At 40.2% G+C, this 13,322-nt stretch overlaps 1 protein-coding gene across 1 annotated transcript; it reads right to left on the reverse strand.

Annotated features, from left to right (window-relative positions):
- Positions 1-6: 6 nt before the first annotated feature.
- LOC109506948 (tubby-related protein 1-like) lies at positions 7-12,027 on the reverse strand. The gene is made up of 13 exons (XM_019856003.1): positions 11,833-12,027; positions 8,158-8,287; positions 7,949-8,062; positions 7,754-7,876; positions 6,034-6,150; positions 5,736-5,867; positions 5,582-5,664; positions 3,499-3,663; positions 2,909-3,021; positions 2,364-2,472; positions 2,193-2,291; positions 1,346-1,517; positions 7-166 (listed from the first exon to the last, which is right to left on the reverse strand). The coding sequence occupies exons 1-13, from the start codon at positions 11,845-11,847 to the stop codon at positions 33-35; spliced, it is 1,506 nt and encodes a 501-aa protein (XP_019711562.1). The 5' UTR covers positions 11,848-12,027; the 3' UTR covers positions 7-32.
- Positions 12,028-13,322: the final 1,295 nt, after the last annotated feature.

Below are 13,322 nucleotides of genomic sequence, written 5' to 3' on the forward strand. Positions count from 1 at the left end.
TGAATCCGATCCTCAGAGGCAACAATCGGGACTCATTCGCAGGCGATTTTCCCATCGAAGCTAGAGAGCGCAATGGCGAAGGCCTGCACTGCACACATGGGGTACTTGTAGTCCAGTGTGAAAATATCGTCAGCAATTCGGCCAAACTGCATCACAATGTAGTCCACTGAAAGACGAGATGGATGAAAGATTAGGTAGAGACAGTAGGGAGGTAGGTGGTTGGTGTTTTACAATACAATACAATACATCCTGATTTATATAGCGCTTTCACAACAGAAGTTTTGATTAAAAAAATAATATATACTGTATATATATATATTAAAATATACTATATATATGTGTGTGTGTGTGTGTGTGTGTGTGTGTGTGTGTGTATGTGTGTGTGTGCGTGTGTGTGTGTGTGTGTGCGTGTGTGTGTGTGTGTGTGTGTGTGTGTGTGTGTGTATGTAAATGTGGCGCTGCAACCTAACGTCCCAGACGCCTCACGACCACTTGTTGAGTATGTCACACTAAATGGGCTGTGATGAGTCTAGAGAACTCAAAATCGTCTACAACAGCGGTCCCCAACCTTTTTTGCCCCACCGGTTTAATGTGCACTAAATCTCAACTGCTAATAATCGGTCCTAGGTCCCTTACCCAAACAGCCTCCAACTTTAACCTCACTATCGACAACTCCACTCTGTTCCCCTCCTCTCACTGTCGCAAGCTTGCTGTCCTTTTTGATAAGAATCTCTCTTTCGACCAACACAACACCCAAATCACCAAAACTGCTTTCTTCCACCTCAAAAACATTTCTCGCCTCCGCCTCTCACTTTCTTTCAATGCCACTCAAACCCTCATCCACGGCTTTATCACCTCCCGCCTTGACTACTGCAATAGCATCCTCTTTGGTACAACCTCCAAACTCTTCAATAAACTACAGTACATCCAGAATGCCGCCGCCCACCTTCCCACCCACACCCGCACTCGTGATCACATCACCCCCGTCCTTAAAAATCTCCATTGACTCCCCATTCCAGAGAATCCGGTAATTTATCAAAATAAAACATCATTCATATTTCGAAATGAATAAAACTGAAGCAGTATAAGTTATTTATTCTTTTTGTGTGGCCCGGTACTAAATGACCCACGGACCGGTACCGGTCTGTGGCCCCGGGGTTGGGGACCGCTGGTCTACGAGACACTAAGTTTGTCTATGACAAGTCTGTTGGCTCAAAGTTGGGCTACATTTGTTGTAATCTGACTTCAGCATAAAAGTGCGCAAGCCAGGGGCAGAAAGAAATGACTAAGCGCGAATGGGAGATTATGTAAGTGTTTACAGCAAGGTAGCCCGACTGGAACTCACAATCTTTGCTGTGGACGATCTGGAAGTTCTTGATGGAGGCCTGGGTGACCCTGCCATTGAAATTGAGCACATGTGATGCCGTTTCCTCGTTCCACACAGGTGTCTTATTGTGAAGCTCAATCAGATTCTCCATCCGTCTATTTTGGTGCCGTATCAACAGGCCGTCATAGTCCTGGGAAGATTCATGAAATCATACAACACCACACTTCCCATGATTTGATGTTATGTATACATTGATACCTTGACTTACAAGTGCACCCCCCCCAACTTACTGACCGGGAAAAAATTGCACACAAATTCCAAATGAAAATATTCATACCACAATTCATACCCAGATGGCAATACACAGACTAACCACCCAATTAATTTTAAGAAAGGAAAACAGTGAACACCTACATGAGTATTTGCGGTTCCACATTTGCAAATTTGCTTAGAAACTGTACACAGATTTGCTTTGGTGCTATCTGATAGCATCTTGTGAGCCATTACAGTCCAGCCAACTTTAAATCATCTGCCCATGGAGTTCTTCTTGCAGTTTCTGATAAATGTCCTTTGTGTCACCTCCTGTGACTCCAGCAAATCAGTTTCTCCTTCTGTTTTGTCAAAAATGGTGCGCCGCTCGCGCGCCAAATGAGAGGAGCTGTCTCTACCGGCAGCAAATCAAGTCAGCTTTTTTCACACGATGCAAAACAATCGTTATAAACTGCAGCAAGCTGCGGGCGTCAGTGAAAATCAGTTCAGCCTGCCCCTGCAGAGATTTACGCCGTGTTTCGTGCCAGACTGGCACAAAAAGAGAGCCCAATGTCTGTTGCGAGTGAATCTGCAGCTCTGAGCTCATCTCACTCACATTTCTGGGTCGGAGCGGTACTCGCTCGTTGTCCCTGTCCATGCCTGGAATGATGACCGACATCCTCCTGGGCCCTTTCATCCCTAAAACATTTGTTTCCTGATGCGTGGAAGTAGAGATTTCAATTTCAGTGTGACATGTGGAGCTTTTTGAAGATTTTTAATAACTTACGTAAATGATTGCTGCTAACTCCTGCCGCGCATTGGACATGTCTGGAAGGGCCTTTTCTGGATTTAGAGCATTGTCAAAGACAGTAAACTTGGTGCCCATTAAATTAGACCTGGAAAATACACGAAAAAGCAGATGTTGAATCAGTATTTACTTTGGGTCTGCATTTTTGGCTGGATTTGCACCGCATGATTCAAGTTACACAGGGAAGAGGATTCCAGTAGCAACCTGTGAAGCTCTGCTAACAGCTAATGGTGGCCACGCAAATTCTTGACACTTTGCGCACAAGTGGGACATTTTCACTTAAGGGTGTTCTCACTTTTGTTGTCAGCAGACATCAACGGCTGTGCGTTAAGTATAACATTTTAGGTGTTATACAAGCTCTTTACATTGTCGCAAAGTGTCATTTTTTTCAGTGTAAGATATGATGAATATGTTGACAAATATGTGAGGGGTGTACTCAGTTTTGTGCGATACGGTACATGGAAATAGATTTGAGTGCTTGGACCCGCAGTGTAAATGCATCTTTGAATAAATGGCGGTGGTACCTCAGTTTTCCTATGAAGTTATCACCACCTCTTGACAAATCCGTGGCATCAATGGAGATGAGGTAATTGGAGGTGGCACTTTTCTTCCTCTTCCTGCCAGCCAACAGAAATGTCTGCAAAGAAATGTAAACTACAAATTGTCATCATCAAAACATTCATGCGTTTACCATTTCAAAAACATCCATACCAACGTTTTAGGTCCAGAGACCCCTTACAGAAGAGACATTTTTTCAACGACCCCCCCCCTCATAATTTAAACATTTCAACGGTGTGTAGTGCAAAAGGCCATCGTAAGTTATTTATGAGAAAAAAGGCATAATGTTACTAATTCTAATCATTATTATTTTTTTGCAAAAAAATAGTCATACTAAGAAACGTGTATGTTGAAGTGAGTTGAAGAGCTTCGTTTTGACAAAATTAGTGATTTGTCGTCATCTTGTGGCATCTATTTTTGGGGCATGGTTTCAGGGCTGCGGATACCATTCAGGTGGATGCCGAGGGCCGTGTTGACCCCGACTTTGTACACCACTGGTGGTGGTAGACATGTTCTCTAATATCGCTTTAAGAAAGGAATCAAAACTCCAACAGACCTTCTTCTCGTTGTCAAGATGAAGGAAGTAAAGTGGATACATGCTCTTATCCATCCCTCGCTGGTCTCGAGTCACTCTGCATTTGACGGTCGTGCCTTGAGGCGCCGGCTCCATCACAAACTTTTCCAAGTTGTCAAATTCGATCTCAGGTGATGGTGCTCTCTCCTGCCCACAAAGGATTCATTATTGTGGGCTACAGGCCGAAGAAAAAAAGACATTCAAGGCTCCCTGAGGATGTGTTCACACTTGTCACGTGTGCTTCCACGACACGAAATTTGGAGGGCATGTCTATCATCACAAGACGAGTGAAAAAGTGTCAAAGATCCGTGCCAGAAATTGACCAGACAGTCACTCATTTGGGTTTCAAGTGGTTATTTGGGGTAAATCCTCTCAGCTGTGCCCCACAGAAAGTTAGATTCGTTTTTTTCACTAATCTACTCATATTGGGTAGACATGTCTATTATAGCATGGAGGCTTGACAAATTCTTGAGGACCCATGACCGGAATTGAATTGAAGGATTGGAGGTCAGGCATTTTGGTTGGAAGTAACCACTTAGGATGAATTTCTTGGTTAGCACTTTGACATCCAAATGACCACCGGTTGGAAGCGAGTCTCTTAAACAGACAAAGGGCGGAACTTTTTTGCTAAGCGTGATGTCAAAGAATGCTGATAATTTGGAGGGTTCGCTATTCAAAAGGAGATCCGTCCTTCACTGCTAACTGCTTTGCGTTTGATGATATTCAACTTATTTGAAAATTTTGCTATTTGAGTGCAGACCTCAGATTGATAGAAATGTTTTGTTCATAACGCAGCCTTAGGTCCAATGACAAACATGTTTGCTTATATGATAATGCCGGACCCAACAGCGCAAGCTGGCTGAGTCACTTTTCTTTCAGTGTCAAATTAAAGTCTCGTCACGCATCATTAGAAACGAGGAACGACTGTTAGCTCCTAGCTGATTGAAAGACCGTCAGATGAATTTCCGGCTTGTCAGAAATGTGATCCCATTCAGTTTAAGATGAGTTACTGCAAGGACTTTTTCCATCTCGCGACAGTGGGCTAAAACCCTGCAATGAGGGGAGTTTCTTTTAAGTTTTTGGAGCAGAGAAAAACATTGTTTTAATCTTGGCACCCTGAGCCAACAGAAGTCAGAAAGATTTTCTTTTTCTCGGTTTGTTTTGACAGTTGGAAACATTCTGACAACACAAGTGACATGCCACTCTAGTGGAAAGACAACAATATATTTTTATAATTAGACCCCAACCAGAATATCAAACCCCAAGTTTGAACACAACCTTAAGTGGAAAACACTCAGACAAAATGTGATTTTTTTTTTTCCCCCTTCCCTTCAACTGTCACACGTCTTGAAAAGATTATCCTGTGCAGTGTGGTGTCTTAAGTATCTTTCCTCTCGAATCTGCTCAGGGCTGACGATCGTAAATGTTAAACATGTTAACAAAGTGGTTCTTAACCTTGTTGGAGGTACCGAACCCAACCAGTTCATATGCACATTCACCAAACCCTTCATTCGTGAAACATAAAAATCTGATTCAAGAAGTGTTCCTTCAGTTTTGCCGGTGCGAGACTAGAGTTGCTAAACTTGGCAAAACAAATCATGCAGATCGGACGGTGAGTCCCATCACGTTCCGTGATGCATGTGAATCCATGTTGTATATATTCGTCCGAAAACTTTCTTTTTTTTTTCGACATAGCGTGTATTAAAAAAGAATTCTAAAAAAAAAAAAAAATCACACGAGGTACTATCACGACAGTCACACGGGGACGACTGAGTGAACTAAATTTCCCGCAGCACTGACTGGACAAGTGATGTAATGTGATCATCTGCAGCGGGCGGGTCACAACTAATTGACATGTTGCGTCGGGTGTGTCTTAACCTCTAAGGCAGAGGCTCCGTCGAACCCCTGAGACCGATTCACCGAACCCCGAGGGTTCGATCGAACCCAGGTTGAGAACCACTGGATTAACACGATTCCATAATTGTGACATAAAAAAAATAATAATAATAATTTAAGCAGCTGAAAATCTGCATGCGTGTACCCCACTTTAGCATCTTGTTGATACCTTCTTCTTTTTTCCTTTGCCCTTCTTCTTTTTGGATTTTTCTTCTTTTTCTGACTCTGAATCATCGCTCTCTTCTGCCTTTGCTGAAACAAAAACACATTTTTGAATTAGTGCTGGTATTTGAAAAGGTGGAGCATGCAAGAGGTAAGCTTGCCTTTCTTCTTTGTCTTCTTTTCTTTGTCTCCTGACGTTTGGAACAAAGACGACGTGGAGCTTGCGGCAGACTTCTTTTTGGACTTTGTCGACTTGGCCTCCTCCTCGCTGTCGTCACTTTCCGATTTGGCGGCTGCTTTGGTGGGGTGTAATTAAGAACACAAATTAGGGTAATTGAATCCTTAATGTGTGTTGACTTCACCTCTATTCCAGCAAACTGAACAGCTGCGATGATGAAAGTTGAGCTGTCAGTCGCAGGAAAACACCGGGCGTGTTTTTGAAATCACTGTTTCGATCACCTTTCTTCTTGCTTTTAGAATCTTTGTCGTTTATCTGGAACAGGGACGCTGCTTCCTTCTTTTTGTCTTTCTCTTTAGACTTTGACTTCTTCTCCTTTCCATCGGAATCCTTGTCCTCTGAGGAAACAAAGAAAAAGAATGATTAGGAGATGTTTTCATTGACCAATGTGACCAAATTGCTCATGTACTTTTTTTTCTTCAAGCTTTTATCTTGACTTGGCATGACAGAAAAAAAACAACAGACAAATAATTCCTTCTCTCATGACAATTATTTCTCTTCAAGTCACACTGGGTTCTAAATCACATTGTGACACAATACAAGAATTTTCATTCTAAAGGCACGCTTGCTGATTTACTTTTAAATTCCTTTTTTCCAAAATGTAGAAAATGATAAGAATAGATGTAGTTGGTTGTAAAAAGGCCATGTTTATATAAATGTACCGTTTCAACCGATTTATGCTTTATGCTGATGTCTGTTTTTTTTTTTTTGCGGGACGTTCTAAATGCTGACATTGGGTTTTCAAATCCTGGATGATTCTTAACAGTATCAGTTAAAAAAGATGAGGACAAATTTGGAGCACGAATAACAGTCGAGCATGTGATCCTGCTTTCTTTCCAGGTGTTTTTCTTCTTTTTTTTTTCTAAGAGCGTTTCAGCAGTAGTCAAACACATCTGTCAAACGAGTTAACGCTTTCCCATCTCCAGCTAAAACGTTTAAGAGGCCAAGGCAGAAGAAAAAAAAAGCTGACGAAGTGCTTTGTCAACATCTGAGATGACTTGCAGATATTCGCTGGCGGCGAGCAGATGTTCACAGAGTAAAGCATCATGACACGTTTCACTTTTTGGACTCGTGAATGAACGCCACCGTGAGGTATTAGCACAAGATGGAGGGAAAAGTGTTGACAGAGGAATACAGCAAGATGCAATTACAGTGGTGGTCTACAGACAAAAAAAATACTCTAACTTGCTTGCTATTCTGTTTTCAAAGGCAAGGCTACACCTTCGTCCTACACAAATGCAAGATGCGATGTAAAAACATATCATAGTAGTAAACCTGTATTGCAGTGAACATGGCCAACAAATCCAGTGAAAAACTGTTGCTTGGTCAATTGTCAAAAGCCCAAATTTGGGGTGCAAGATTAAGAAATGACATCACGCAAGTGTAGAGGGAAAAAAACTGGAGAAACTAAAAAAAGTAGTGCGATGCCCTTCCTTGTGGGCAAGGAAAGCCACAGTCACGATACACTTTCCAGCCATTTATTGAATGCTGGGGGAACAGCAAACACATAAACATATTTAACACGCACATAGAAGCTGCTGTAAGCCACTGCTGACGCCCAGGCACTCACACACTTTTTGTGTGCAAATATGTTCTAAAAGTGTGCTTTAAAAAGTTTCAATATGTTTAAAGCTGGTTGCCAAATTCTAATGTGACGGCAGATTTAGTTTTTAATTGGATGTGGACCAGCATCCCAGACTAAAATATTGCATAGTCTCAATGGCGATTTTCAGCTCTAGATGTTCTACACAGATTGCCATCGCGACTTGTCTGTAAAAATATTTTCAAACCATTCTCCACAGCCGGGCCATGTCAGCGTGGTATTCGTGTTTCCTCGTCAGTGACTTCCCATCTTATACACGCCGTTCCACAATCAAATCGTGCACGGCAATCCTCTCATGTCAGCTGTGAAATCACGTGAAAAAGTCTTTCCACGGGTACCTTTTGATTTGGATTTCTTTTCTTTGGTGGCACTGGGGGATGGCGAGCTGTCTTTGGTTGTCTTCTTCTTGGTTTTCTTTTTAGCAGTGTCTTCCTCTTCCTCGTCGTCGTCTGTAACTGAATCTGCTGATGTTGATCAGAGAAATAATCAGTTTGTTGAGCTGCAAAGCACATTCAAAGCTACGAATGCCTCACCTTTCTTCTTTTTGGGGGCACTTTTCGTTTTCTTTTTTGTCTCTTTATCTTTTTCCTTTTCTTTGCCCAGTTCCTTTGTCTTGTCCAGTTTCTTTTTCTTCACCTTTTTGTCAACTGCAATGATGTCAGATGACAGGATTCCGACTGATTAAAAGGTGTCACCGTTGCACCCACCACGCCCGCCACACCAAAAAAGATTTTTCCTTTACTTTGCAAGACAGGACTCTCCTCAGAAGCTTCCTCATTCTTTTTGATTTTAATTTTTTTTATCTTGGCCTCGCTGCCATTCAGCTTGGACTCGCTTGTGCTGTTAGCCTCCTCCTTCTTCTTCTTGGGCTTCTTTTTATTGGATTTGTCTGTCAGACATTTACAAAACAATACAGTCAAACAAAAGAGATCGTAGATAACACAGCCACCCTGAAAAAAAATCTCCCCACACAAAACAATTAGTAAAAATAGGAATTTGTAAATAGTAATAATGGCAAAACTGTAAAAATTAAAAACAAACAAAAAAATCGATCTAAATAAATCCACACATATTGTATATACTACAGTACCGCAACTAATGACAGAGTGATAATTGGATTTCCCCTCTTGGATGAAAATGTGTATAGTAAAAAAATAAAAAATAAATACAACTACCGTAAAATAAAATTCTTTTATTATATAAATAATTGCACAAAAAAACAAGCATAAATGAACATTAGTTTCTGAGTAAAATAATGTGACTGATATGAGCAAATAGTTCTACGACTATGACAACGACTACTACTACCACTACTACTACTACTACTACTACTACTATTACCACTACTACTACAACAACAACAACTAATAATAATAATAATAATAATAATAATAATAATAATAATAATAATAATAATAGTAATACAAAGTTAAATGCTTCTTCTGGGATTACAATGTTCATAACATTTAATGAAAGGGAAGCAAATTTTCTTTACAACAATGTGTTCTATGAGCCCCCACTAGTCGAAACACGGTATTCCGATTAATGTTGGAGTTGTGAAATATGAATTTAGCAGCTAAATCCACCTGTTTTTATCCATCTCAGGAGGGATCCGTTTTGCCGCTTGCTCTCGACTGACATCACACTCTCAGTCTCAGGCTTATGAACGTCACATAACCAACCCAGAAAAACATGTGAGCCATGACGGTTGTCAACTGAGCCCTTAGGCACTTTGATGTCATTTTCAGTCGGGGATTTTGCTACTTAATTCATATTCCAAAAACGGAATATTAATCAGAATACCGTGTTTACACTATTTGGGGTGCATAGAACATAATATTACTGTAAAGAAAAATTTTGACTTCACCTTTAAAAGTTGCATAAATAAATACACAGACAATAGTAACAGTAGCTATAATATTATCACTATTAGTAATAAAAATAACAATTCACATTGTAATTGAATTTACAATGTGCATGGTAAATTATTTTTTAAATGCATACACGATATAATAACCGTTCTAATCATGATCATACATAAAGAAAAGTGGCACATATCCATCCGTCTGTGTGACATTAACTCACCAATAAAACAACCAGATGGTGAATGCAAGGGAAACAAAAAAAAAGCGTTACATTATCAACATCCCAAGTCATATGATTGTGACAATACAGTCAAACACCAAATGGCGGGAGAAGCAGTGTTTACATCCTTGCGCTGTTCTCAAATATAACCGTGGAAAGGGAATCATGCAGTCATGATTTAAAAAAGTTTTACGCTCAATCACAATGCCAGTAAATCATTGGCCGCTTCACCTGGTACACACGCCACAACATTGTGTGAGTTTGCCCCAAATGTGAAGGAATGAAAACGATGAGGCGCGGATCTTCACAGTGAAAAACGACGTGTCGCGAGAAAGGAGGTCAGTGGAGACAGAGAACGTAATCCTGTTAGATTATGAGACATCCTGCATAGACGCGCCAGATTTATGCAAGGCCTGGCGCGCTCCAACACGATTATGACAGAGGAGCTGACCAGCTGTCACGATGTGCTTTTTTTTCTTGATGTAACAACACTGAAAGGTAAACACGCCAGTTTCTTCATCAATAAATGAAAACATAATGGAAACCTGACTGTATTTTCATTAGTGCGATTCAAAGAGTACAAAAAGTTTTCAATGCCAAGCTTTTATGTGGCCAAGTAAAAATAAACAACTGAGATTGTGGTTGCACAAGTATGCACACCCTCTTATGACTGGGGATGTGGCTGTGTTCAGAATCAACCACTCACATTCAAATTCAAGTTAAACGGGAGGTAGTACACCTGCCACACGTTGGAGTGCCTCTGATTAACCTCAAATAAAGTTCTGCTGTACGTTGTCCTTTATATGACATTTTCTTTTTTGTTTTACTTCCTGCCAGACACCTGAACGTGCTGTGCCGACACTGACTGCCACTTGGAACCACAGTATTCCGAATTCCCTCCACTTTGACAAAGTTGTTTATTGTTGTTGTTGTTTTCATTTTTTCCAATTGGTTTATACAGGTAAGTCACATTAATGCTGGGAAAAGTTTTAAAATGATTTATTTTGGTCTCATTTCTCAATAACCCGGCCTTTGACCGGCGGTCATCCATCCATCCATCCATCCATCCATCCCCCATCCCAGCCGTCTTCGGGCAATAGTTGAGGTACCCCCTGAACTGGTTGCCAGCCAATCGCAGGGCACACAGAGACAAACAACCATCGGCGCTCACAGTCACACCTGGGAAAAATTTTGAGTGTTCCATTAGCCTGCCATGCACATTTTTGGAATGTGGGAGGCAACCGGAGTACCCAGAGAAACCCCACGCAGGGACAGGGAGAACATGCAAACTCCACACAGGAAGGCCGGAGCCGGAATAGAATCCTGCACCTCTGCCCTGTGAGGTGGACGTGCTAACCTGTCGACAACCGTGCCGCCACCACCGATGTTTTGACTTTTTATTCAATATACTGTACTAGGTGTCCATAAAGTCACTGGACTTCATCAAAATAAGGATTACAAAAGCAAATAATATAATATGTTAATCAGATTTGTTCTATGTACTCAGTGGTTACCGATGTTTTTAATCACGTTGCATAAGTGAACATTTCAGTTAGCCTGTTGATGAAATTGATTCTGCTTATGACAGATTGCAGTCAGAGTGTAAACTCAGACCTCATGGTGATCCTGTATTGTGAAGACTCACAATGCAGATATTTCATGTTACTTTTTTTCAATATACTGTACTGTAATTTTGAATTTTATAGCTTAGAGTACATGAAAGCCAATGAAAACTCTCAAATCACAGCCAATTAGAATAAAACATGAGAAGTTCTATTCTATTTTTTAAATTAGGTAGCGATTGGCCTAGCAGTATTTTCCTTCGTTTAATGAATCCATGTCACATGACTTTAACTTTCTGAATTTAACTTATAATAAACTTTCTACCATATCTTAATTTACTGAGGTCAAAGCACTTGTACAATTGTACAATTTTAATATTTCCCACTTTTGAAATACATGTTCAAATCACATCAAGTGGTGAAATCACAATGTGCTACACAGCCGTATTCAGCCTTTTTTTTTTTTTTTTTTAAGTCCTAACCTCCTGAATAGAAGGATGTCAAGGCTTGGAAATGAATTATTCAGGAATTATTCTGTTTTTGAACAGTTTCTGATTAAGAAGCACTCCAAATCCATGAAAAGGGAATCATAAAAATACACACAAATATGATCTTAGCTATACTGCAGTCGGCCACCAAATCGAGTCCAATGGAGTACTTCCCATCCAGGTACCTATGTGTGTAGTGAGATTAGCGTTGTTAATCATAATCTCAATTTTCTATGGATGGACACAAAAACCGTTGATTTGCAGTCTTAAACATGCCTTTACCTTTTCTGCAGACATGTTGTGACGACTTCTTGGTAGATGTTAGAAAATAATGCAAAACAGGCTCCTCAGACGAGACAATGAAAGAGCGAGAAAGCGCCGTGTTCAGCGCGTCTCCATGGGCAGAAAGTTGTTAATAGGATTTATGTGTAAAGCCATCTGCTGTGTAGAAACACGTCAACGGGTAAGACCAAGCAGTGGGGAGCATGGTGAGAGGGAGGGGACCGATTAGTTTATCACTAGCAGAATGGTGACCCAGCGGTTGGCCTGCCTACAATACACAGTTCAGAGATTTTGGCTGTTTGGAGTTCTCCGACGTCCACCCACGCTCCAAAAAACACGCATGACAACTCAGAATCGTCCATATGTGTAAATGTGAGTTTGAATTAATCACTACGGTGGCCAACATGTCATTGAGGGGGGGTGGCTGTAAACGCATGCACGCACACGTACATTCACTTGGTAATAACCTCTGTAACTGAGAAGCCGCTGTTTGTCATATCATCCACAGTCAGGATTTCATGAAATAAAATGCACACATATCCAGAATCTTGCTCAGCACGCTCATAACACAAGCAGGATCAGGACAGATTAAAAAAAGCAACATTTTGCTGATCTTAATCTACGTATTGTATTGTACTCGACAATGCCATTTTCTTTGTCGTTGCTTTGCTTTTATCTAACATCTCATAGACTACTTCAAATTCATGCACTGATTTACTACCAAACAGGTTACAGTACAGCCAATTAGTCACCAACGTCCTATAGCATTTTATAATCTGCGATCGATTACTTTTATTCAAATCCTCTCTGAAAAGCATGAAAAACAACTAATACTGATCACAATTGGCAACATTATTTTTCTATTTTTAAAAATGGATGCACGTGTGGTTGTTTGTCTATACATGTGCAATGATTGGCTGGCGAACGATCCGGTAATGCGCAGTGAAAATTTAGCGAAAATTGATATTTACCTTAGTGGACACTTGTGGGGATGACACACAATTTTCCTCCTCCAGATCGCTGTTGTGTGGATGGATTAAACAAAGGTTAGTGAAAAAAACAAGGGGTCTGTCTTATTTTTATCAATTAATCCAACTGAAAAAGAATGTTGCTTAAATCATTTTTTACATTTCCCATTAATTAAATTGTGAAATACAATCTTGCATAATTATATTATTATTATATATAATTTTTTTTTACAGTTGAGTTCATGTGTTTCATTTATTTAGTCTTTTTTAATGGCATTTTGACATCTGTCTATTTAATAGATTTTTCATAAATTATGATAAAAATTGTGAAACATAACCATAAATAATGATTTATTAAACCTATTCAGTATGTATATTTTTACTATGACCGATTGATATGCATGCATATTTCATGTAATTTTTTAAGATAAGATAAGATAAGAAAACCTTTATTAGTCTCGCAATGGAGAAATTCCCAATTCACAGCAGCAAAGTTATGAAAGGAAGAAGTAGAACAACAAA

The sequence above is a fragment of the Hippocampus comes genome, unplaced genomic scaffold (assembly GCF_001891065.2).
Source record: "Hippocampus comes isolate QL1 unplaced genomic scaffold, H_comes_QL1_v1.1 scaffold17, whole genome shotgun sequence".
Classification (NCBI taxonomy): Eukaryota; Metazoa; Chordata; class Actinopteri; order Syngnathiformes; family Syngnathidae; genus Hippocampus; species Hippocampus comes.

Bases quoted from the DNA above. Each gene is read 5' to 3' on its own strand.
- LOC109506948 (XM_019856003.1), bottom strand. The intron at 5,868-6,033 runs GTGATCGAAACA...CCACCAAAGCAG, and splicing joins TTCTAAAAGCAAGAAGAAAG to CCGCCAAATCGGAAAGTGAC. The intron at 167-1,345 runs GTGAGTTCCAGT...CTCGTCTTTCAG, and splicing joins GATCGTCCACAGCAAAGATT to TGGACTACATTGTGATGCAG.